Source organism: Hyla sarda, chromosome 2 (assembly GCF_029499605.1).
Source record: "Hyla sarda isolate aHylSar1 chromosome 2, aHylSar1.hap1, whole genome shotgun sequence".
NCBI lineage: Eukaryota > Metazoa > Chordata > Amphibia > Anura > Hylidae > Hyla > Hyla sarda.
Window position 1 is genome coordinate 495,942,000 of NC_079190.1, and position 27,493 is coordinate 495,969,492.

Below are 27,493 nucleotides of genomic sequence, written 5' to 3' on the forward strand. Positions count from 1 at the left end.
GTCTTGCACCCTTGCTTTCCCAACCAACTTTTGTTACTTAACGCTATATAAGAAGGAATTGCAACATGACTGACATTTGGGACTGTGGGTACCAAGGGGGGTGTTGGGACATAACTTAATCACCCACCCTCTATGATTAAGGGTTACAAATCATCCCTTTGTGTTGTAACACATATGTGGCTTTGGCCCATTGTATTCATACTGTGTGCAGAGTCTGCATACTCCCCTGAGGACGCCACACTGTGACAGAAACACGTCGAGAGTGACGCATAGGAATAGCACAGAAGAGATAGAGACATGATGTTTTGGTGAATTTTAATATCGATTAATAAAAGGTTATTTTTATTAGGCACTTCCTCCTGTACTTGTCATTTAGACTCCATAAGTACTTTTATACTTTATAGTATTGTTTTTATTGTTTAGGGCAATGATCTAGATTTTCCCACAGCCACCTGCTGCTGTTATCAGCCCCGGCGTCTATAAATACACTTCACCTTCGCCTGCTGACAAGGCTTTTCGCTCGCTCCTCTGTCCCAGTGGAATAAGAACGGGTATGGGAACACGTGAGGAGGCAGCGCAGGCGTGCAATGACTTGCGAAAGCGTCAAAGACTTCCAGCATCTAAATGAGCAACAGCAGACAAGCAGCTACACCTCCCTGAATAAATATCTCCAGAATAGCCTCCACATAGGATTTATTGCTGCTTTGTAAGATCGCCTGCGGACATTTGGTGTTCACGTGGCAAGCGACGGAGACTTGTACTGCAAATACAGAGACGAATAGAAAAAACCCATAGGAAGGTGTAGGATCAGTCATAGGTCTACGCCATATAGTTTACTCTCCAAACCCATCCTCATCCTTGATCTTTCACATCCTTTTGGGATGCCCTCATTTTGTTAGCCATAGTGCCCCATTGATGTTCCAATAGGGCAGTGGTCGCAAACTGTGGCCCAACAGATGTTGCCAAAATTCAACTCTCAGCATGCCCGGACAGCCGTTGGCTGTCCGGGCATGCTGGGAGTTGAAGTTTGGCAACATCTGATGGGCCACAGTTTGAGACCAAAGCTATAGAGGGGTGCAGAAGATGCAGTTGAACCCATGGCCTTAAAGGGGTACTCCGCCGCTAGACATCTTATCCCCTATCCAAAGACGCAACCCCCGTAATCTCCATGCTGCGCCCAGTGTTCGCTTAGAGCGTCGGGTGCAGCTCCAGAGGCTCGTGACGCCATGACTGCGCCCCCTCAATGCAAGTCCCCCCCCCCCCCTCGAATGAGTGAATTATCCGCCGCAGCACGCTGTCCCCATATCGGGAAACTAATCATATGTGACCCGCGAGCGCTGTTCTGCTTTTCTTCCACTCCCCAATGAATCAGCTGCACTGTCCCCACGTCATGTCACCCGCAAACCTTCCCCTGTTGGTCCTAATTCCACCCATCACAGGCCTCACTTGCTTCCTGGGGATGGGAACGTCACAAAGCCGTCAGCCTATCATTGGCCGCAGCGATGTCCCGCCTCGGCCGCTGATAGGCTGAGCGCACCGTCATGTAAGGAGGCCGGCTCCTTACATGACAGTGCGCTCAGCCTATCACCGGCCGAGGCGGGACATCGCTGCGGCCGATGATAGGCTGGCGTCTCTGACTTTCCGGTCCCAAGTAAACAGCAAGAGGATCGCAGCGCAGGACAGTGAAGACGGTACCATAGCAACGGGGGAACGTAGGCAGGTTAAAGTTTATTTTATTTATTTTTGCAGCCCGGGAAACTTTCCTTGTAGTACAGTACAGATTTCTAGCGCCGACAGCCCACAAATCTTAGGAGGATGAGCAGAGGAGCGCTTGCGGGTGACATGACGTGAGGACAGATGTGTTGGGAGAGAAGCGGCGCCCAGGTCATATGAATGGGGGGGGGGGTATGGGGAGGAATACCGTTAAATACCGTGATACACGTTTTTGATCATACCGCCCAGGTCACAAGCGGGCGTGACTGTAACGTCACAACCCTCCGCCCCGCATCGCCGGTCATCCGGCACGGAGCCGAGTTTGCTCCATGCACCGGATGTCTGAGGTGCCGCAGCAGGAATCGTGGGCGTCCCCAGCGGCAGGACCCCCTCAATCAGACATCTTATCCCCTATCTTTTAGATAGGGGATAAGATGTCTAGGGGCGGAGTACCCCTTTAAGCTTTAAAGGGCCCAGAGGTCCCATTATCCCATAGGAGACTATAATAGAGTACTCAGGTGAAAATTAACTTCTCCCCTATCCACAGGATAGGGGATAAGTTGCTAATAGCGGGGGGTCTGAATGCTGGGGCCCCCTGCTATTACTGGGACAGGACCCCGACACTCTCAGTGAGGAGCATGTGTCAACTACCAGTAGACGGCACGTACTCAATTCATTTCTTTGGAAGCGCCGATGATACCCAAGAGCTTATCCTGTGGATAGGGGATAAGTTATTTATCGCCGGAGATCTCCTTTAAGCAGTCCTATTACATTTTGTACTTAAAATTTACATATCGATTAACATGTTGATCTTAAAAAGTACTCGCTAGTTGACCCTCCAACGTCCCACTCTTCATAAACCCTGCAAGGCACTGCAGAAGAAATGTATCATTACATGGCGGCCATTTAGATATAAGGTTGTCCATGTCAAACAAGGAGGTCGCGAGTCCACCCCAACAGGAGCCACCTGTACAAAGTCAGATTCCGTTCTGGGGGCCCCCTCTATAAATTGCCATATGCCGTAATAGACATCTCCCTTTAAAGCCACCGCTAGACCGCCATGACATCTTTTCCCAAAAAGCTTCTCCCAAAATTCTTTACAATAAATCTTACATCAATACAGCCATCAGGGAGTAGTAGGTGCGGATTTTATATTCGGTAATATAAGAAAGTCCGGTGTCAGCCATATTGGTTTTCACCCATTCCTTCCCAGCTATAACAATAAAGCCCAGACATCTAGGATCCATGGTAGTAAAATAGTTTATTTGTAAAAATGACTATAATACAATGCAGTAAAGATGGAAACAAAAATATATCAAATAAGTGTACTAAAACATACACAACTCATCCAAGTTCACAATGCGGTTCTGTCATAGAAAGAGTTACATAAGGGGTTACAAAGATGGGTTATAAATGATATACACAGTATATTCATAGCATCTGTGTATTAAAAATACAGTCCTATGTACAAAAAGGTAGTAAAAAAATAAAAATAATAATATATGGAGGTGCAAAGAAATCAAATCTATGGATTTGCAATAGCAAATAGACACGTGTCCTCCCGAATCAGCTGCGATGTAAGAGACATGACACAAGTCTAGGTGAGGTCTAAATCTATAATTTGGATGAAGGGCGTTAACCGGGCACAGCTGAGCAGCATTGACATCCTTTAACTATTGCTGCCCTGGGAAAGTTGAATGGCAGGAGTGTAACTACTAGAGAGACAAGCATAGTAGCTATGAGAGGGCCCAAAAGTGCCTAAACTACTGGGACTAATGGTAGCAAAGCAAAAAGAAACCTTCGGATGGCGCTGCTGGTTCCAATGATAAGGGTAACAAACCGTAGCCAGAGATGTAGGAAATACAAAACACTAGACAGTTTATTCAGTATTACATAAAATAAAACAGGAGGATAACACGTTTCGGGGGACTCTCCCCCTTCTTCAGATCTGAAGAAGGGGGAGGCTCCCCCAAAACATGTAATCCTCCTGTTTTATTGTTTTATGTAATACTGAATAAACTGTCCAGTGTTTTGTATTTCCTACATCTCTGGCCAAGGTTTGTTACCCTTATCATTGGAACCAGCAGCGCCATCTGAAGGTTTCTTTTTTGCTTTGCTACCATTGGTCCTGTCTCAGGAAACTGTTTCACCTCTCCAGCAGCGATTCCGGCTTGCTCTTTAAACCCCTTTGTGGGTTGATACGCAAGTTTTTACTTGCTGCAAGGTGAGCAGCTACTACCTAGGGGTCGAATAGGCCCCACTATCTTTCCTCCTCTTACCAGCCTTACGGTATCACACGAGGCCCCCCCCCCCCCCCCCTCTGGTTATCCTATTATTTTCTCCACTTACAGATAAACTACCGGGAGGCAGGGGCAATAAGGCACAAAGGTCATACCAAGTTCTCCAGACTAGGAGCAGCTCTTCCACACTGGCATACAGAAGAGGTCTCCTTACAGCCCATGAGAAGAGGATGACTATGCCATCCTAATGAGTTGAGATAACCCATAGTCACACCCTAATACATAGGACACAAGTAACAGAACAAAAGTGGTAGATGACTTCTAATCCTAAAGCCGGTCATACACATCAGATAGCTGACAGTTTGGCCGACAGCTATATCTCCCGATCCCTATCCACCTGCGTGTTGGGCTCGGCCAAGTGTGCATGTGTTTTCAATAGTGTGTGTGTGTGTGTTGTGGGATTGGTTTCGTCTTATCCCCCCTGCTTCCCTCAAAGAAAAGAGAAGGACAGGGCATCTGATGTCAAACATGCCTGATCTTTCTCTCCCGCAACATATGGTCAGCGGGTTCACTCGACACCTATCTATTGTGTAGGGCCAGCTACGACTTGTTCCTTGAGGACCTGATTTCTGATTTGAAGACCATGTTGGGCACCAGACAGTGGTCATTGACCATACAAGCGAGCACATTTGTGCTTATTCAGTATTACATTTGTTGAGGGACACTGACCAAAACAAAGAGTAGTCCTGGTGATCACAATCCAGGTAGAACTGAACAAATGCAGAAATGTTTATATAAAAAATAAAAAAAGCAAAATCCAAACCAAAAACTGGACATTGTAATAACCAAAATGCACATGGATTACGAGAAGGATTGTCATTGCTGATTCCTTTTACATTATAATGTCCTTATGGTCGATGTCCCGTGTTTTTAGGTAGTGATGTGGATATATTTTCTCCACAGAGATTATTATTCCATCCACGTGTGCCGACCAAGTCCACACAAGATGATTGAGATCTCTTTTTGCCTTTGATTGAAAATACTTGAAAGTTGCTGGAGAAATGATCATCTTGTTACAAAACCTGAGGGATGTCCCTCATCCATACAATCTCATGTCATACGTTTTCCACAAAAAGGATGGATTCCTCACAAGTGAGCACTGGTCTGGCATCCATCAGAAGCTTAACAGCAGAATAATGTCGGTAATGGCCAGCCAGGTCTAGGGCAGTGTAGCCCTCTACCGTAGCAGCATTGATATTGGCACCATGATGGATGAGGAACCGGGCTGTGCTGGTATGACCAGTCTCGGCAGCGATGTGCAGAGGCGTCTTTAACTGCATGTTCGCTATGTTCACGTCACAACCAAGTTCCACCAGAATTCGAGCCACTCGGTAATGTCCTCGTTGAGCTGCTAGATGCAATGGGGTTCTTCCGTCAGATGTCTGGCAGTTGAGATTGGCCTGACATTGCTTGGCAAGAAGCTTCACGATATTTAAGTGACCCTGCCAGGCAGCATAGTGTAGGGACACCCAGTTCTCCAGTCCTGAGACATTAATGTCCGCGCCACGCCGGAGGAAAAGACGGACAATACTCTCTTGACCATGTTGGCACGCAACATGAAGAGGTGTCCGGCCTTTAATGTCAACCTCACTCATAGAGGCGTTTTTCTCCAACAGCAACCGCGTTACAACCTCATCTCCATTCTGAGCGGCAAAGTGAAGAGCTGTAAAGTGATCTTCATCCTTGGCATTGACGTTGATCTTCTTCGAAAGGAGTAGTTCCGCAATGCCTTTCTGTTTCTTTTCCGCAGCAATGTGGAGTGGGGTGGAACCTTTCAAGTTGGTCATGTTGGGGCTGGCATTGTAGAGAAGAAGCAACTTTGAACACTCCTCCTGTCCGGCCTCGACTGCCAGGTGAAGAAGGCTGGACCTCCCTTCCAACACCAACTCAACATCCTGAGGCTGGAGAATCTTCAGAAGCTTGGCATTGTCTCCATTCAAGATGGCATCAATCAGCTTCTTTTTCTGGATCTCAGTGGTGCTAAGATCTGTAATGGGAAGAGAGAAAAAAATTAAGTCAATAATAAAAAATCTCATGCTCGATTGACAACTTTCGTTTTAGAAAAAAAAAAAAGGAACATAATAGATAGATGGCATAAAAAGACTAGTCCCGTTTGTCTGCCCTTATATTAATGACAACTACTTGGAGGTTATTCTGTCCTAATTCAACGCCAACCTACCTTCTACTGAGCCATCTTTTTCGAAGGACAAGTTGAGGGATCCTCTGGATGAGAAGGCGGAGTCAATTGAGGAGATTCCAGACAGACGCTTGTCACTTGGCGCCAGCTCTGGCTCAGAAGCACTATGACACAAGCTTTCCTGACCTTCTATAGTTTGGGAAATTCCAGAATCCAGTTGGGAGAGAAGCTCAGAGAGACTGTAGTCTTTATCATACATCGGATATCCTTTGGGTTCTGACTGGTTGGCCAAATCCTTTAGAGTGGAAAAAAACAAAAAAAACATAACATAATAAAAAATCACCTTAGGATATCTGCTTACCAATGTGTATCTTTAAAGGGGTACTCTGCCCCTAGACATCTTATACCCTATCCAAAAGATAGGGGATAAGATGTCTGATCACAGGGATCCCGCAGCTGGGGACCCCCACGATTTTGGCTGCGGCACCCCAGACATCCGGTGGACGGAGCAAACCTCGCTCCGTGCCGGATGACTGGCGATGTGGAGCGAATGCTCGTGACGTCACAGTGACGTCATGGCCACGCCCCCTCAATGCAAGTCTATGGGAGGGGGCGTGACGGCAGTCACGCCCCTCCCATAGACTTGCATTGAGGGCGTGTGGCCGTATGTCATGAGTGGGGTGTGGCTGTGACGTCAAGAGCCTCCGACGCTGCACCTGACACTCTAAACGAATGCCGGGTGCAGCAGGGAGATCCCCAGCGGTGGGACCCCCGCGATCAGACATCTTATTCCCTATCCTTTGTATATGGGATAAGATGTCTAAGGGCGGAGTGCCCCTTTAAGACTGACTATGAAAGCAAATGCAGACCCTCACAATCAGGAAATAGCTGCTAAGTTTAGGGCCACTAGATTTGGCTAGGCCACTAGCAGCGTCATAAGAAGCCCAATCTATCTTAGGGGTATTTCACACATCAATCCCATAAAAAAAAAATGGCATGGATGGATGGAAAGTGTACTACAACTATAGTTCATACAACCACATAATACCGTACCTGTTCTTTGGTGTCTGCAGTTGCTTGGGCCTCCGATTCTTGACCAGTGAGTGAAATGGCCTCATCTTCATGTTTTGTGCACAACAGCTCTGTCTCCGAGGTAATTTCTAGTAAAAAGAATAAAACATTTTTTTTTTTAAATGGTCATAACATATTTCATGTAGGATGGATAAATCTTGAATGAGTAGTATGGGAGTGATCAAGAGACATGGGCCTCTCCATTGAATAAAAGGACTGACATTTTTTATTGCTATATTATGCCAAATGGAAAAAAAGAAGCAACCTTGAAAAATCCTACCATTTTGTGTATACAGCGCCAATTCACATTGTAGTCTGCAAACATGGAGATACCCCAAACTTACCCTAGCATAGTTTAACATAGTTGTGTTTTTCCGTTCTAAAGTAAAGGGGTAATTGGAGCAGAATAACAAGGTCAGACTACACAGGGGTTTGTTTTTGTAGTCTGTTACCATGGAGATATCCAAGCCTGCATAGAAGCTGTATGTGTAAATCAGGAGGAGATTTAAAAAAAAGATTATTATTAAACTATTATTAAATTATATTATTATTATTAGTTGTAGTAGTAGTAGTATATCAGCAAACAGGTGAAAGTCCAGCTCTCTCCCAAGCCCGTAGCGCGCGGACTGGCGTGGGCAACGCCTGTAGCACGGTAATGTGAGTGCAGAAGATGTCCAGGGCAGGTAGATCAAACAAATTCTTTATTGAATGTAGCTTCAGCACATGGAAAACACACAGTTTGACGCGTTTCAGCCTGAACGTAGAGCCTTAGTCATACCACCATACCATATGACTAAGGCTCTACTTTCGGGCCGAAACGCGTCGCTGTGTTTTCCACGTGCTGAAGCTACATTCAATAAAGAATTTGTTTGATCTACCTGCGCTGGCCCTCTTCACTCACATTAGTAGTAGTAGTGAATTATTATTATTATAAAATTATTTTTATTGTTATAAAATTATTATTTTTATTATTTTTATTACATTATTAATTATTATTAACCCCTTGCCGCAAATAGACATTCATTAAAAAACATTTGCGGCTCCCGAGGTATGAGGCACGATCAGCAGGTGAGCGCGCATCATACCCGGTGGGTCCCGGTTGCTATAAGCAACCAGGACCCACGGCTAATGCCGGACATTGCTGATCGGGCTGATGTCTGGCATTAACCCTTTAGATGCGGCGATCAAACTTGATTGCGGCGTCGAAAACTAAAGCAAACATTGCCATTTAGCTCAGTGGTGCTGTTAGGGACCGCCGCGGTGAAATCGCGGCATCCCAAATAGCTTGAAGGATGCAAGGAGGATCCCTACCTGCCTTCTCGCTGTCCGATCGCCAAATGACTGCTCCGTGCCTGAGATCCAGGCAGGAGCAGTCGAGTGGCGATAACCCTGATCAATGCCATGCTATTGCATGGCAGTGATCAGTGTAGGAGATCCTTGTGTGCAATGTTATAGTCCCCTATGGGGGATATAGCATTGCAAAAAAAGAAATAAAGTGTTAGAAAAATGTTATTTATCCCCTTCCCTAATAAAAGTCTGAATTGCCCTCCTTTCCCCTTTTAAATTAAAGTGTGTAAATAAAAATAAACATATGTGGTATCGCCGCGTGCGTAAATGTCCGAACGATAAAAATATATCGTTAATTAAACAGCACGGTCAATGGCGTACACGTAAAAAAAAATCCAAAGTCGAAAATAGTGTATTTTTGGTCACTTTTTATACCATACAAAAATTTATAAAAAGTGATCAAAAAAAGTCCAACCAAAACAAAAATGGTGCCGATAAAAACTTCAGATCACGGCGCAAAAAATGAGCCCTCAAAAAATAAAAAATTAAAAATAAAAAGTTATAGGGGTCAGAAGAGGAAATTTTTGAATGTATTAATTTTGGTGCAAGTAATTATAATTTTTTTTTTTCTAGTAGTAAACTAAAATCAAACCTATATAAAATGGGTATCCTTGCGATCGCATGGACATACAGAATAAATATAAGGAGCAATTTTTACCGAAAACTGCACTGCGCAGAAACAGAAGCCGCTGAAAATTACAAAATAGCTTTTTTTTTTTTTTTCAATTTAGCCCCACAAATAAAATTTTGTGGTGAAATTATTAATGTATTACAAAGTAAAAATGTTGGCGCAAAGAACAAGCCCTCACATGGATTTTTAGGTGGAAAATTGAAAGTGTTATGATTTTTAGAAGGTGAGGAGGAAAAGTGCAAAAATGAAAAATCGCCAAAGAGGGAAGAGGTTAAATTATTATTATTTATTAAATTTATTATTATTTTGTATTATTCATTTGTATTATGTTGTATTATTATCCTCATCATCATCCTTTAAGAAGCCAAAGTGAACACGACCTTTCAGCCTGGCTGATCTGCAAGACTTTTTCAAAACCCCTGTATTAGACCTTTAACTATTGCAACACGGACATTCCAGGTACACAAGAGGCGCACTGTCAGGACTTGTCGTGGTGGATCGTCCACATTCCTGACTGTGAGAACCAGGTACAGAAGTTCAGTCTTAAACTTGACGATTGAGGTAATAAAAAAAAACTTTAAAAAAAAACCTGCAAAACCAACAACAACGCCGCAACCACATCCAGCAAGAACTATATTTATACTGTATTCAAATGTAGAGAGAAAAGAAAACCAGGGCGACTCGCCATGTACGTATACTTCGAACTTCTTTATTAGTCCATGAAGGGTGTAAACAGTGCAAGACACGGGTGGACAAAACACAGGGGGACGTTCGTTCGGGGCTACGGTGCCGTTTCGCAAGATATGCTTCAACTGGCCCAGATGGGCCAGTTGAAGCATATCTTGCGAAACGGCACCGTAGCCCCGAACGAACGTCCCCCTGTGTTTTGTCCACCCGTGTCTTGCACTGTTTACACCCTACATGGACTAATAAAGAAGTTCGAAGTATACGTACATGGCGAGTCGCCCTGGTTTTCTTTTCTCTCTACATTTGAATATTTGCATTGGACTTTGCTATTACCAGTGAGCACCACCAGACGTGGTTTAGCCAGCAGAGGCAGTGGAGGACCGGTGCTAGTGATTAGGCGAGCTGTGCCGAGTTTTTCTCTACTATTGAATGCTATATTTATACTGAATAAACTTGTATTCAACTCTGGAGATCAACAAGAGGAAGATAACGCCTCCTATCTAGGTGTCTGCTATCGACATTTGTTATTTACTTACTTTAAAATGACACAAAAACACTGGGTGTGTAGACAAGGTCATTGGAAATATTTAGGTGCTGCCCTGCCAGGACCTTCCTCCTACACCTTCACTAGTTGGATAAAATCTAATCCGGCCAACAGCTATCCTCCCAAATCTCCCATTTCCTTCAATGGTGTCAGGAGAAGAAGCCGCAGGCAGATACTTCTGTCGGGAGCTTATCTCGAGCAAGAAATTAAGGATTAGGTCCCGATCCTTCTTTCCCCGGACATCATCCATAAGGGGGGAAAGCATACAGGGCTCAAGTCCTGCAGGAACATATGGGAACTGAGTTCCTGCACTTTTTCCACAGCTAGAACACCCTTCCCATTAGCAGGAGTACTGCAGGACCAGTCTGAGTGGGAAGAGTTCCCACACTTTTTTTTCCCCCCCCAGAACTTGACCCTTGCCCCCCATATATATCAGACAGACAGTCATGACGAAATCAATGGGTTCACCCAACTATTCTCTATGGGGTCTTTATGCTCCATTGCACGGACATGGCAGGAGAAGAGCTCATTAAAAAACAGGCCATTTGGAGTCTATGAAGATGCCACCTCATGACTATGAAGTATAACACACATAAAAAGGCTTGGGAAGTAAAAATATGGCTAAAATAAAACTAACTGGGTGTCCACTGGAAACATCCTACATAAGAGAATTGGTCTTCAGTTGCTGCAGAACTACATCTCCCAGAAGGAGACTCTATAATTGCCATGTTTTCCTACAAGGTGATTAACCCATTGAAAGAGGTTCTCTTATCCACGCGACAGATAAAGCCAGCTCAGAGATCAGCTGATACTGGTCGCCATATTGACTGAGGGAATTCTGCGGCACCCCTGTAAGGTTATGTTCACATGACATAAAATATGGGACAAGTCCACACAGAAAACACCCGCAGACGTTCCACATATTTGAGTTATAGGACTGCTGGGAAATGCACAGTCTCATAGAATTGACAAGTCTATTCTTTCAGTCGACGCTGAAGTTGGGATTTCTGTGGCAGAAATATCGGATTCCACCGTGTTCACAGTGCAGCAGAATCCCTATTAAATCAATGGGACTCTGCTGCAGCGGAATGTCTACATAGGCATTCCGCAGTGTGAACGTACTCTAAGGCTCTCCCTGGTTGGGAATTCCTTCCCCAAGCAATACATTTTAGCTGCAGTGGCCACTATAGGTGAAATGCGGGATTACCTGTAGTCTAATCTAATGACTGTCCATGTAATACACCTATACGGGTGGGGTCCTCCACAGCTAGATCGGCTGACACCATAGGGTCCCCACTATTTCAACATTGCTGTTACCTACCTTGAAATGTTGGCCGTTTGTTGGGCTTGTCCTGCCAGCACCGCTGCATCAGTTTGATCATCTCGTCGCACTGTTGGGGTCGAGCTCTCGGTATGTGCGATAAGTCGGGGCGCAGACCCCCTCCTACTTTTACCATAATATGCAAAATGTTTTTCTCATCTGCAAGGACAGAAAATGTATTATTTAATTTTTGGGAAAATTTAACAAATTTACCACAAACTATTACAGCATGTAAAAACATCCCCCTGCCCACGCACGACACGTCAGACGCCTCCTCACAGCCTAGAATGGGTCTGTGTCTCAGCTTGTAGAAAGACAACCTCCAAGAAAAGTGCTGACTCTGTGCAGGGTGTTACGCTCCAGAACGAGTTCAGTATGTCCTTGGAGATTTAAAGCGTACCTGTCAATCAGGAAAACTTTTGGACATGTCTGGGTCCCGGTGCAGGAGAACGTGTGGGGAGAAGCACACAGTGACACCCTGGCTTGCAAAGTTCTCTGTCCAACTTCTCTGGATGACCCCATTGTAAGTCTATGGGGGGATGGCGAGCAATGTGAGCCGAGGAGTGAAGTGCACTACTGCAAGCTTCTCCCCTCTTGTTCTCCCGATCTGTGGGGGTCTCGTCTTTGAGACCCAGACTCATCATAACTTTTGACGCCTCTACCACATGTAGTGTGCTTCACTCCCCATAGATTTAAAGCGTACCTGTCAATCAGGAAAACTTGACAGGTCTGGGTCCCGGTGCAGTAGAACGTGCGGGGAGAAGCGCACAGTGACACCCTGGCTTGCAAAGTTCTCTGGATGACCCCATTGTAAGCCTATGGGGGGATGGCGAGCCATGTGAGCCGAGGAGTGAAGTGCACTACTGCACGCTTCTCCCCTCTTGTTCTCCTGATCTGTGGTGGTCTCGTCTTTGAGACCCAGACTCATCATAACTTTTGACGCCTCTACGACATGTAGTGCGCTTCACTCCCCAGCCTGCAGTGATCTGCATCCTCCCCTAGACTTACAATAAAGCTGGACAGATCTCTGCAGCTGTGGAGTCACTGTGTGTTTCTCCCCTCTTGTTCTCCTGATCCGTGGGGGTCTCATCCCTGAAACCCCGATCCTTTAAAACATTTCATGTCTCTACGACATGTAGCGCGTTTCACTCCCCAGCTTGCAGCGATCTCCATCCTCCACTAGTCTTACAATTTAGCTAGACGGAGATTGCTGCAAGCTGGGGAGTCACTGTGTGTTTCTCCCGGCTCGTACATCTGATCGTTGTGGTATCTCAGGATGGAGCAAAACTTTTGTGAGATGTCAATAGTTTTTCTAAATGACAGGTACACTTGAAAATAAGTAAGTAAATAAACAACAACAACCACAACCACAAAAACAACCACAACCACAAAAACAACCACAACAACAAACAGCAAAAACAACCACAACAACAAACAACAAAAACAACCACAACAACAACGACCACAACCACCACCACCACCACCACATGTATTAAAAGGTTTTTTTTGGCAGGATTTCAGTGTCTAATTCAAAGAAGTGCAAAAATGGAAGGAAAAAAAAGGCAAAGTTGGCCCAAACTGAAAAAAATAAAAAATAAAATTGCAAAAAAAATAAATCATAAATAAAAGGCACACACACACCTACCAGGATAGAAAAAAAACAAACACCACAATAAATGCCAAAAGAAATAGGAGGAATACAATGATAACTGCCCCCTAAGTTGCACAATGTTTTATTACTCTATAATTAAAAGGGATTGTAGAAATTGCTTGTTTTCCCATAAACACCGTCAGTCTTGTCCAGCGGCTATGTCTGGTTTGGTATATCAGCCCCATCTAAATGAATGCTGCAATACCAGACACAGCCACACGGGCAGGAGTGGTGCTGTTTCTAAATAGATAATATGAAAAAAATCTAGTTTATCAGTCTGATGAAGTTTTTCAACCAGGGTGCCTTCAGCTGTTGTAAAACTACAACTCCTAGCATGCCCGGACAGCCAACGGCTGTCCGGGCATGCTGGGATTTGTAGTTTTGCAACAGCTGGAGGTGCCCTGGTTGGGAAACACTGGTCTAATGGCTTACCTGCAAAGGGCTTCTGCTGGGTGAGGATCCCCCAAACAACGATTGCGAAACTGGAGGAAGGAAGAAAAATCGAAATTACTCTTCTACAAGATGAACTAATCCAGGGTAAGACCGAGACAAGGAATCTTCATATCACACGGCTCTACATGGCAAGTCACCAGATGTCCCCCCCAAAAAATTTTTAAAGGGGTATTCCACGAAAAACTTATATATATATATATATATATATATATATCTAAATAAAAAAATAAAAAATGTTATAATTAGATTTGTTATATATATCTCAACTGGCTCCAGAAAGTTAAACGGATTTGTAATTTACTTCTATTAAAAAATCCCAATCCTTCCAATAATTATCAGCTGCTGAAGTTGAGTTATTCTTTTCTGTCTGGCAACAGTGCTCTCTGCTGACACCTCTGTATGTCTCGGGAACTGCACAGAGTAGAAGAGGTTTGCTATGGGGATTTGCTTCTACTCTGGACAGTTCCCGAGACAGGTGTCATTAGAGAGCACTTAGACAGAAAAGAACAACTCAACTTCAGCAGCTCATAAGTACTGAAAGGATTTAAAAAAAATTTTATAGAAGTAATTTACAAATCTGTTTAACTTTCTGCAGCCAGTTTTTTTCCTGGATAACCCCTTTGGATATTCCAAATGACCAACATTACAGAACTACAGTCTATGGCTACTCTATGTCCCAGTGGCCCTATGGCAGAGCTTCCTACTAAAAAAGTTTACAGATATCACCAAGATGGCTCCCTGGTGGTATTCACCTGTATACATCATGCTTGGGGTCAAAGCTTCTGTTCTTCTCCTTGAAGCGTTCAGGTGGGAGGTAGGCGATGGTCCCACAGATCCCGTCCAAGCTCAACTCATGGGAATTAGACAAGCCGTTCCACTTGGCAAGTCCAAAATCGGATATCTATAATAAACAAAATGGACGAGATGAGAACAAAATTTAAAAAAAAAGGTAAAAAATTAGGTTTCTATCTCCATTCATAGCTTAAAAATGCTCACAAGATGGCAGATAACCCCACTCTTATAACATTCTAAGGCCGGGTTCACACCACATTTTTTTGCAATACATTTCCCATATACGTTTTCCAATCTGAAAACTGTCCGGAACCGTATTGAAAACCGTATGCATTGACTCTCTATTGAAAACTGTATGCCAAACGTTGCATCCGGTTGTGTCCGTTTTGCGTCCTGTACGGTTTGGTCAGTTTTTTTCCCCGTACCCAAAACCGTAGCCTACCACTGTTTTTGGTCCGGGGGAAAAACCGTATTGAAACTTATACGTTTGTTTGTTTTTTCAAACATGGGAGTCAATGCGAACCGTACAGAACCGTATGTGCGTACGGTTCCATCCGGTTTTCAACATATGGTTTTTGACTTTGCACAGTTTTTTTCTTGGAATTTCAATCAAACAAGTGAAACTTTATTCATAATGGAATGAAAACTTAAAAACTTCTAAAAAAAATTTCTTAAATAACAGATGCAACCGGACATCATTTTTCAAACCGTATACGGATTAAAATTTGTACACGTTTTGATACAATTTAATCCTGTTTTGAGGAATCCGTTTATCAAAATCCTGATACGGGAAGTGTATTGCAAAAACGTGGTGTGAACCCAGACTAAGAAGCCCACACACATTGGGGGAGACTCATCAAAACCTGTCCAGAGGAAAAGTCGCTGAGTTGCCCATAGCAACCAATCAGATCACTGCTTTCATTTTTGAAAAGGCCTGTGTAAAATGAAAGAAGCGATCTGATTGGTTGCTATGGGCAACTCAGCAACTTTTCCTCTGGACAGGTTTGGATAAATCTCCACCTAAATGTTGATGTTAGCCTCCTCGCGCCGTAGATTAGCGCCTATACACGGTCAAGGAGTCAAAGATGGATTATATTTGGGGGAGATTTATCAAAACCTGTGCAGAGGAGAAGTTCACCAGTTGCCCATAGCAACCAATCAGATCGCTTCTTTCGTTTTTCACAGGCCTCTTTATAAATGAAGGAAGCAATCTGATTGGTTGCTATGGGCAACTGGTCCACTTTTCCTCTGCCCAAGTTTTGATAAATCTCCCCCAATGGGGGAGATTTATCAAAACTTGGGCAGAGGAAAAGTTGACCAGTTGCCCATAGCAACCAATCAGATCGCTTCTTTCATGTTTAAAGAGGCCTGTGAAAAACGAAAGAAGCGATCTGATTGGTTGCTATGGGCAACTGGTCAACTGTTCCTCTGCAGAAGTTTTGATAAATCTCCCCCATCGATTCAGGAAAGTGACCAATTTGTAATGGAAAAGATCACAGTTTTCTCTCCATGTCTGGTGGGACAACCCCATCATAAAGTAACCCAGGTCTTAGCTTCCTGGACCCCTGTGAGGTTGACCTACAAACATCTCCACCTACCTATCCCAGGTATATATAGTAATATAGGAAACTATTACCTTTCACATTAAAAGCCTCCACCACCATATATTGCCACATATAGAAAAGTGTCTGGGCATAGGTTCAGACAAAGATAAAAATAATACCTGGAACAAAATCTGTCCTACCCGAAGCCCTGGTGAGATAGCAAGAAAAAGGTGACCTTCACGCAGGCGCTCGGAAGTCCAGAGAGATCTCACAGCCAAGTCATGGAAGTGGATAAAAGTTCAAGTTTTTTTGATTCATAGCAGCAATAACGCATTTCGGGGTGTACATACCTCTTCTTCAGATTGACAGACTAATCTGTTAATCTGAAGAAGGGGTATGTACACCCCAAAACGCGTTATTGCTGCTATGAATCAATAAAACTTTAACTTTTATCCACTTCCATGACTTGGCTGTGAGATCTCTCTGGACTTCAGAGCTCCTGCGTGAAGGTCACCTTTTTCTTGCTATATCCATTCAGTCTATATACAGGATCTCCCTCTGAGACCTGTGGGCTTGCACAGAATCCTCCTTTTGCACCTCAAATGGAGGTTACATGCATATTTAATATACGCTCCAGGTGAGCGGCCATCTACTAGACCCCTTACCCACCCCCACTTCTTGTGGGGAGCTTCATTTCTCCCGGGGTAATGCCATAGGCACCTTTTTTTAGCCTCTTGCTTTACCGAAGCCCTGGTGAGACTAGTATGATAGGTCATTGCTCCTCTGTGGCGGGCTACTCATGCTTACCCCTCCCCCAGGGAACTCCAGTGCCCTCACAACCTTTCCATTTTCAGTGTTTTAGATTATTTTCTTCACTTCATAAATGACATCATCTCCATTTGTTATTTTTGTGTGTTTTTCTAGAAGTTTCTTCCAGAAAAATGTTGCAAAGAAAACGGAAGCCAATCCAAACTGTTGATGGGTATGAAGGTGACAGAGACCGCTATGTATACACCGGCTGAGGAACAAGTTTTATCAGAAGAGGAAAAAGTTTGTTTTGAGATCCAAGATAAACTTATTTTTACCCTTTAGAGGCCATTTCTACACGGGAGAGACCGGGCAACTAAAAAATATCCTCAGAGTAAGGCTAGGGTCACACTGCGGAGATTCCAAGTTCGGCCAGGACCGACTGAATCAGTCGGCGCTAGGAACGCGCTGACACTGAAGTCTCCGATAGACTGCAATGTGTTCCGCGAGTATTTCCACCTGAAGAATGAGCAACGCCATTCTTCTTCAGGTGGAAATTTTAAAGCGTGTTTTCCGTTCACAAATTCTGAAGTGTGAATTTGTGAACGGAAACCCATTCACTATACTATACTATACATTTTAGTAAGCGGAATTTCTGCCTACAATTGCAAAGCAGAATTGCAGGCAGAAATTCCGTAGTGTGAACCTAGCCTTAAAATAAGCTTATAGGTTATTGTCAGATACATCTCAATGATGGACAACCGGAAGATGAAGGTATGTTGCCAAAAAAGCGTTAAGAGGTTTCCATTCATACACACCACTAGTATTCTAATCCTTAAAGGGGTACTCCGCCCCTAGACATCTTATCCCCTATCCAAAAGGATAGGGGATAAGATGTCTGATCGCGGGGGTCCCACTGCTGGAGTCACCAGTCTAGCTTCAGAATTTGTTCCGGGTCTGCATCATAAACCCCGTTATTGCCTTGGGGATGACAACTACTGCTATGAGCATCAATAAGTGCTCCGAGAGGTTGACACTTCTTTTCCCACGCATAGCATAACACAAAAAAGTGGACAAAACAGGTCTTAGCAGGAGTACCATCATGGCTTGTAGAACACCCACCAAAAACATTAAAGGGGTACTCCAGTGGAAAAAAATTTTTTTTTTTTTTTTTTTTTTTTTTTTTTATGAACTGGTGCCAGAAAGTTGAAACCGATTTGAAAATTACTTCTATTAAAAAAAAAAATTTTTTTAATGCTGGGGACCCCCGGGATCTACCATGCCGCACCCACTTTTAGTGGCTTCTGGAACCACTGGAGGTCCTCAGGCTGAGTCCATCTCGACCGCGAGGACGGAGCATAGTGACATCACGACTCCGCCCCCGTGTGACGTCACGCTCCGCCCCCTCAATGCAAGTCTGTTGGAGGGGCGTGACAGCTGTCACGCCCCCTTCCATAGGCTTGCATTGAGGGAGCGGAGCGTGACATCACAAGGGGGCAAAGCCGTGACGTCACTTTGCTCCGTCCCCGTGAATGCCAGTAATCAGACCCACAGGGAACACGCTCCGGGGACTGATTCTTACAGGGTTCAGCGTGGAAGATCACGGGGGTCCCCAGCGGCAGGCACCCCGCGATCAGGCATCTTATCCCCTATCCTTTGGATTGGGGATAAGATGTCTTAGTACCGGAGTACCCCTTTAAAAAAATAAATAAATAAATGTTTTCTACCGGAGTATCCCTTTAAGACAATTTCCTCTAATGTGACATCTACCTATGAATGATGCGTCTAGGTAGGAGTATATTGGTGCCTAATAACATATGTAAAGTACAGGACAAGGACACAACAGGGGTGGAAGACCAAAAACTTTGGTAAACCAATTAGACATTGCCCTCACTACTTGTGGTGACTCATTAAGTCGTTATTATAAAGAATGATAATTTTATGGCCCTACAGAGCATTCCGCTCATACCGATCTAGTTATAAAACATAGCTGCGGCCAGGACATGGTGTTACATGAAAGCCTTGGAACCAAAAGAAACTCAAGGAGATTAACAAGAGCCCTTCAAAATGTCTAGAACTTACTACATACACAGTAACAAATCTGTAGCAGCACAGTTGTAACAAAGGCAATTCAACCGGTTCCTGTAAGCGTGCCTAGGGTGCCAAAGTTGAGTCCCAAAGATAAAAAGCCTTACATTCTAGAGGACATTTTGGAGACCCAGGCACACGTTACTGTCTTAGTTCTGTTGGCCAAAACCGACCCAAAAAGTTGAAGGGTTCCAAATGTTTCACTAATCTGGAAAACCAATGGGTTGGTGTAAATGAATGAACAGTGGCTTGAATAATTCTAAATCTAGAATGAGAGTCAAACGTATTAAAGGGGTACTCCGCCCCTAGACATCTTATCCCCTATCCAAATAACGGGATAAGATGTCTGATCGAGGGGGGTCCCTCCGCTGGACCCGTTGCTGCATCAGCGTTCTTTTAGGGCGTCAGGTTCAGAGCCGGAGGTTCGTGATGTCAGGGCCGCACTAAGCTTGTGATGTCATGGCCACACCTCCTCAATGCAAGTACATGGGAGGGGGCGTGACGGCCGTCACGCCCCCTCCCATAGACTTGCATTGAGGGGGCATGGCCGTGACGTCGCGAGCTGGGCGTGACTTTGAAGTCACGAGCCTCCACTCCACATCACCAGTCAATCGGCACGGAGCGAAGTACGCTCCGTGCACCGGATGTCTGGGATGCCGCAGCCAAGATTGCGGGGGACCCCCAGCTGCAGGACCCCCGCGATCAGAAAACGTATCCCCTATCCTTTGTATAGGGGATAAGATGTCTAGGGGCGGAGTACCCCTTTAAAAAAAAATTATATCAACTGGTGCCAGAAAGTTAAACAGATTTGTAAATTACATTTATTAAAAATTCTTAATCCTTATAGTACTTATTAGCTGCTGAATACTACAGAGGAAATTCTTTTCTTTTTGGAACACAGTGCTCTCTGCTGACATCACAAGAACAGTGCTCTCTGCTGACATCTCTGTCCATTTTAGGAACTGTCCAGAGCAGCATATGTTTGCTATGGGGATTTTCTCCTACTACTCTTAAAGGGGTTAGCCAGGAAAAAACTTTTTTTTCTAATTATTTTTTTTTTATATATCAACTGGCTCCAGAAAGTTAAACAGATTTGTAAATTACTTCTATTAAAAAAATTGCTGACGTTGAGTTGTTCTTTTCTGTCTGGCAACAGTGCTCTCTGCTGACATCTAGTAGTAGGAGTAGAAGAGGTTTGCTATGGGGGATTTGCTTCTACTCTGGACAGTTCCCGAGAAAGGTGTCATCAGAGAGCACTAAGACAGAAAAGAACAACTCAACTTCAGCAGCTCATAAGTACTGAAAGGATTAAGATTTTTTAATAGAAGTCATTTACAAATCTGTTTAACTTTCTGGCACCAGTTGATTTAAAAAAAATAAAAAATAAAAAAAGTTTTCCACCGGTGTACCCTTTTAAGAGACTTTAGGAAACCCATGAGGGGACCCAACTAGACATTTCTGGTGGACAGACGATCAGAACAAAGGACGTGGAAATCAACAGTAGACAACCCTGATAGGTAGAGGACGGTAAAACTTTTCCAGAAGCATTGACTACCAGGCTCCAGGGATATAGTCATCTCTTGAGTAACCTGAGACACCAATGGGCTTTGTGGAAGGTGTTGAAGTTGGTTACGTAAAAACCCAAGACACCAAGTTCAAAACAACAGATACATCTAGTAAAAAAGGGGATACAATTAAAGGATTGGCCTTTGGTGATTAGACAACCAACAAGAGTTAAAGCCCCCCCCCCCCCCCCCGACTGCAGTGCCTGACTATAGAGAGAACGACAATCACATCAAAGAAATGGAGAAGTAAAACGCTGTAATCCTGAGATCCTACACGGGCTCCGGAGAGCAGGACGCAACATGTAACCGGCCCACATCAAATACAAGCGAAAAACGCACCAAGTTGGGTTATTCAGCCCTCAAAGTTCTCATTAGCTGCAATAATAAAAATCTACAATTCAAAGTAGAAATTATAAGTAACTAGCTGAATACCCGGCGTTGCCCGGTTCAACAAAGGAGAAAGCTTTTGACTTCATATCCCGTCCTCCCATCCCGTCCTCCCATCCCGACCTCCCATCCCGACCTCCCATCCCGACCTCTTATCCAGATCTCCCATCCCATCCTCCCATCCCGACCTCCTACCTGACCTCTTATCCAGATCTCCCATCCCGTCCTCCCATCCCGTCCTCCTACCTGACCTCTTATCCAGATCTCCCATTCCGTCCCCCTACCTGACCTCTTATCCAGATCTCCCATTCCGTCCCCCTACCTGACCTCTTATCCAGATCTCCCATCCCGTCCTCCTACCTGACCTCTTATCCAGATCTCCAATCCCGACCTCTTATCCAGATCTCCAATCCCGACCTCCCATCCCGACATCCCGTCCTCCCATCCAGACATCCCGTCCTCCCATCCAGACATCCCGTCCTCCCATCCAGACATCCCGTCCTCCCATCCAGACATCCCGACCTCCCATCCAGACATCCCGACCTCCCATCCAGACATCCCGACCTCCCATCCAGACATCCCGACCTCCCATCCAGACATCCCGACCTCCCATCCAGACATCCCGACCTCCCATCCAGACATCCCGACCTCCCATCCAGACATCCCGACCTCCCATCCAGACATCCCGACCTCCCATCCAGACATCCCGACCTCCCATCCAGACATCCCGACCTCCCATCCAGACATCCCGACCTCCCATCCAGACATCCCGACCTCCCATCCAGACATCCCGACCTCCCATCCAGACCTCTCATCCAGACATCCCGACCTCCCATCCAGACATCCCGTCCTCCCATCCAGACATCCCGTCCTCCCATCCAGACATCCCGTCCTCCCATCCAGACATCCCGTCCTCCCATCCAGACCTCCCGACCTCCCATCCTAACCCGTAATATGTGACCAGTTATTGAAATTTCTCCAGCCGTACGGAAATTATATGAGAACATTCATTTCCCATTGATTTGCATGAGACTTTAAACAAAAATCCCGACCCTCACACTTGGGGGTAGTTAAGGGTTAAATTAACTATCCTATATTTTAAGTGGACATATAAGTAACATTTGACCAAGTATTATCGAAATATCTCCAGCCGTTTGGAAGTTATGCAGTAACATATATTTCCCATAGACTTGTATGGGACTTTAAACATAAGCCCCGCCCCTGGCAAATGGGGGTGAGTAAGGGTTAAATCACGTATCCTATGTTTGTTGTTGACATAAGTAACATGTGACCAAGTTTCATGTTAATATCTTTAGCCGTTTGAAAGTTTTTGTGGAACATACACACACACACATTTTCACTTTGAACAACCCCCATCCAGCTGGGGCCTCCCCCCCAAAAAATGGATGGATCCATTTAGGATAGTGGTCTCAAATGGTGGTCCTCCAGATGTTGCAAAACTTCAACTCCCAGCATGCCCGGACAGCCGTTGGCTGTCCGGACATGCTGGGAGTTGAAGTTTTGCAACATCTGGAGGGCCACCGTTTGAGACCACTGAGCTAGGACAAGTGAAGAACGACTCCATTGAAATAACTAGACTTGCAATGTTAGGGTGTATTCACACTGAGGAATTGGAAAGGAATTTACTCAAGTTAGGCTGGGTTCACACTACGTTTTTGCCATACTGTTTTCAATCAGTTTTTCTAAAGAAAACCGTATGGCAAAAAAACGGATGGAACAGTATGGGAAAAAGTAAACCGTATGCGTTTTTAAACAGTATACTGTTTTTAAAAGGGCATACAGTTCCATCAGTTTTTATAGAAGAAAAACCCATACGTTTTTGAAAATGTTGTCCATTTTTATGGGAGTGGTCTTGGGTCCATGCTAAAAAAAAAAAAAAAAACGTATGGGGTTGCAGTACGGTTTTTAAACCGGAGTCAAAACCGTGGTTGACCACGATTTTGTCTCCGGTTTAAAAACCGTACTGCAACCGCATACGTTTTTTTTTTAACATGGACGTCAATGGGAAACGCACATGTATACGGTTCCATACGGGAAAAACGTATACGTTTTTACTTTGCACTTGCGCATTTGAATCCTAAAGTCCCCACCCAACACCCCTCCCATTAAAAATGGACAACATTTTCAAAAACGCATGGGTTTTTTTTTCTATAAAAACTGACGGAACTGTATACACTTTTAAAAAAACAGTATACTGTTTAAAAACGCATACTTTTTTCCATACTGTTCCATCCGGGTTTTTTTTGCCATACGGTTTTCTTTAGAAAAACGGATTGAAAACAGTATGGCAAAAACGTAGTGTGAACCCAGCCTAAGGCTGGGTCCACACTACGTTTTGTCCCATACGGGAGCGCATACGGCAGGAGGGAGCTAAAACCTCGCGCTCCCGTCTGTGACCGTATGCGCTCCCGTATGTCATTCACTTCAATGAGCCGACCGGAGTGAAATGTTCGGTCGGCTCATTTTTGCGCCGTATGCGCTTTTACAACCGGACCTAAAACCGTGGTCAACCACGGTTTTAGGTCCGGTTGTAAAAGTGCATACGGCGCAAAAATGAGCCGACCGGACCGAACGTTTCACTCCGGTCGGCTCATTGAAGTGAATGGCATACGGGAGCGCATACGGTCACATACGGGAGCGCGAGGTTTTAGCTCCCTCCTGCCGTATGCGCTCCCGTATGGGACAAAACGTAGTGTGGACCCAGCCTAATTCCGCTCGCTTATTCCTCTCCAATTCAGTCAGCAGTGAAAAACCCCATGGAGTTTAACTGTATTTCCGTTCCTCAGTTTACAATGAGGAATTCCTCCTGCAAGCTGAACATGTCCTTTCTTCATGCGGAATCCGCGTCTTTGTCCCATTGAAATCAATTACATTTTTTTTTTTTTCGGCCCAATGTCGTTCAGCGCGGAATTTCCGCAATAAAAAAAAAATTTATAAAATTAATAAAATTCTAATTGGTGGTTGTTGTCCAGCAAAAAAATAAAAAATTAATAACAAAATAAAAAAAATAAAAAAAAGTTAAAAAAATAATTAATTCCTCAGCAGAATTTTTAAGCGAGAATTCCTTGACAATTCCTCAGTGTGAACATACCAGAATTCATAGATTATTAGGTACTAAATGGCAAAAGTTGGTCCTTGTTGAAGTTTTTCGGCCTAAGTAACTTCCTTTAAAAGACAAGTATTATGTAAAAAAAATTTATATATATATATATATATATATATATATATATATATATATATATATATATATATATATATATATATATATATATATATATATATATATATATATATATATTATATATATAAAAAAAAAATTTTTTTTTTTTTTTTTTTTAAACATATCCCCTATCCCAGGCTCAAATGACTCTGGACACACACACACACACACACACTAGGCACAACATGACTGGACCTCAGCTCAGCAGAAAGAGCAGAGCTCAAAGAGAGAGAGAGAGAAGCTCCACCCAGGGCTTATATGGGGGAGACCAGCAGGGAGCCCATAGGTCACTATTGGGGTCACCTGGTCACTGGTACCTCCTGGGTAACAATCACATGGTATAACTCTTAAATCAACAACACATTATATATTATAATACAAAAACATACAAAAAAAAATAAAAAATTATATATATATATATATATATATATATATATATATATATATATATATATATATATATATATATACATACATACATACATACATACATGGGGAAAATAAGTACAAGGAGCCCAGGGGACACTGAAGGGAGGCTGCCGGACAGGGCAGCAAGGGTACGGGGTAACACCTCCCGTACTGGTCCACCATATCAGGAACTGTCCAGACTTAAAGGGGTATTCCAGGGGGAAAAAAATTATTATATCAACTGGCTCCAGAAAGTTAAACAGATTTGTAAATTACTTCTATTAAAAAATCTTAATCCTTTCAATAATTATCAGCTGCTGAAGTTGAGTTGTTCTTTTCATTCTGGCAACAGTGCTCTCTGCTGACATCTCTGCTCGTCTCCGGAACTGCACAGAGTAGAAGAGGTTTGCTGTGGGGTTTTGCTTCTAAACTGGGCGGTTCCCGAGACAGGTGTCATCTGAGAGGACTTAGACAGAAAAGAACGACTCAACTTCTGCAGCTCATAAGTACTGAAAGAATTAAGATTTTTTTAATAGAAGTCATTTACAAATCTGTTTAACTTTCTGGAGCCAGTTGATATATATATATATATATATTAAAAAAAAAGTTTTTTCCTGGATAACCCCCTTTAAAAGCAAATCCCATAGCAAACCTCTCCAGCCCTGGAAAGTTCCTGACATGGGCAGAGGTGTCAGCAGAGAGCACTGTGGTCAGACTGAAAAGAAAAACTCTACTTCCTTTGAAGCATACAGCAGCTGATAAGTACTGGAAGAATGAAGATTTTTAAATAGAAGTCATTTACAAATCTGTTTAACTTTCTGGCACCAGTTGATTTGAAAAAAAAGTTGTTTTCCACCGGAGTACCCCTTTTAACCACTTTCTCTATGGCATTGTGAGCCAACATAGAGCCCCAAGGGATAAAATCGTACTCCTGGGCTCCAATGTAAACTTTGAAGCTTGGCTCCCACCTATCAAGTGCTATTTATAACACTGGTATCTTCTTAAGTGGCAGAAGGGACTTTGGGTCCAATCGGGCATCAGGTCCCGGGTGGGACTGCTATCTCTGCCCCTGCGAAGCCACTCCGCTCTAGGATTGTCAAAATAACGAAAGAGGAACTTTTTGTGAAGGTAAAGCCATGTCTACCACAACCCAAGGCTGAAGGTCAACTTGACCACAGCCCAGAGGCCCACATACAGGAGTTTTGCAATAGGAGGTCATACAGTTTTGGGAAATCCAACATCATCATGTAAGAACAGATTGCTACCTTGACATGGTAATGTTCATCAAGTAGGATGTTTGCCGGCTTGAGGTCAAGGTGAAGAAGAGGAGGATTCATGCAGTGAAGGAAGTTCATCCCTACGGCCGTCTCATGAATAATCCTAAATCTTAAATCCCATGGTAGACGTTCCGAAGCCAAGAGCTTCTCCAGAGATCCGGCCTCCATATATTCCATGACAAGACCAACTGGGTCACTGCAGATCCCGTACACTGGTAAGATACAACGAAATTTGGCCATCTCCATCTTCTTGGCCTCTTCGACCAGCTCGACACGTTCTCTGTTGGGGAAGGAGACACCAGAGATCAGACGTGGACCATAGATAAATTACATAGATTATCAGTTTTTCTTATATTTTTATTTTCTCGACAAACCTGTTGGCCCGAGATACAACCGAGGCACAAGAAATACAGAAACTATATAGTTTAGGTTTGCGTTAAGTTTAACCGCGGCAAAGCCAAATCAAATGTAAAATACATCAGTATGCGCCAGCTACACATCCTGCGCTATGTTCCCATAGGTGTATCTACCATCATCGTCAAAGCCCACGGCTCTTTAAATATTCATCAGACAGGTAGGGCAGGCGATCCACCCAAACACTTTCTCCCGACCTGCAGATTAACTTGTCAAATGGTATTTATTTAAAACCTTCCACTGTATGGTGACTACAGCTCCTATCCAGACCAAGGTGTCTCCATGGCAACAGACTACAAAGCAAGCCTGTGTAGTCCTGGTCCTGTAGACCTACTTCAATCGTTTTGTCCTCTGTTCCTTCCTAACATAGTTTTAAAGGGGTATTCCGCCCCTAGACATCTTATCCCCTATCCAAAGGATAGGGGATAAGATGTCAGATCGCCGCGGTGCCGCTGCTGGGGAGCCCCTGGATCCCCGCTGCAGCACCCCGCTATCATTACAGCACAGAGCGAGTTCGCTCTGTGCGTAATGACGGGCGATACGGGGGACGGAGCAGCGTGACGTCATGGCTCCGCCCCTCATGACATCACAGCCCGTCCCCTTAATGCAAGTCTATGGCAGGGGGCGTGACGACCACCACGCCCCCTCCCATAGACTTGTATTGAAAGGGTCGGGCCGTGACATCACGAGGGGCGGATCCCAGGGGTCCCCAGCAGCGGGAACGTGGCGATCTGACATCTTATCCCCTATCCTTTGGATAGGGGATAAGATGTCTAGGGGCGGAATACACCTTTAAGGTTAAAAAGGGGTACTCTGGGGAACACATCTTATTCCCTGTGTGTGTGTGTGTGTTCCCCCCACGCAATCACTTGTACAAGTGCCTGGTCTCACCACTTAAAGGGGTATTCCACTGCTCAGGGTTTGGAACAAACTGTTTCGAATGCTGGAGTCGGCTACGGGAGCTCATGATGTCAGAGCCCCGCCCCCGCATGACACGCCCCACCTCCCTCAATGCAAGTCTATGGGAGGGGGCGTGACGGCAGTCACGCCCCCTCCCATAGACTTGCATTGAGGGGGGCGGGGCATCATTGTTCCAAACGCTGAGCAGCGGAGTACCCCTTTAACTTACCATATTACTCCAGCCCCCACTTTCAGAGAAGAGCAGGAGTGAGGGA

General features: G+C 44.3%; 1 protein-coding gene across 3 annotated transcripts in view; it reads right to left on the reverse strand.

The window, feature by feature from the left end:
* Positions 1-3,825: 3,825 nt before the first annotated feature.
* RIPK4 (receptor interacting serine/threonine kinase 4) overlaps positions 3,826-27,493 on the reverse strand; it is a 43,415-nt gene continuing 19,747 nt past the window's right edge. For all 3 annotated transcript variants that reach the window (XM_056559716.1, XM_056559715.1, XM_056559717.1), the window contains 7 exons: positions 25,893-26,184; positions 14,608-14,756; positions 13,835-13,884; positions 11,752-11,910; positions 7,204-7,310; positions 6,193-6,445; positions 3,826-6,000 (listed from right to left, as the gene is read on the reverse strand). In XM_056559716.1, the coding sequence (XP_056415691.1) occupies positions 5,069-6,000; positions 6,193-6,445; positions 7,204-7,310; positions 11,752-11,910; positions 13,835-13,884; positions 14,608-14,756; positions 25,893-26,184 (1,942 nt within the window). In that variant the 3' untranslated portion in view covers positions 3,826-5,068. The remainder of the gene's footprint in view (positions 6,001-6,192; positions 6,446-7,203; positions 7,311-11,751; positions 11,911-13,834; positions 13,885-14,607; positions 14,757-25,892; positions 26,185-27,493) is intronic.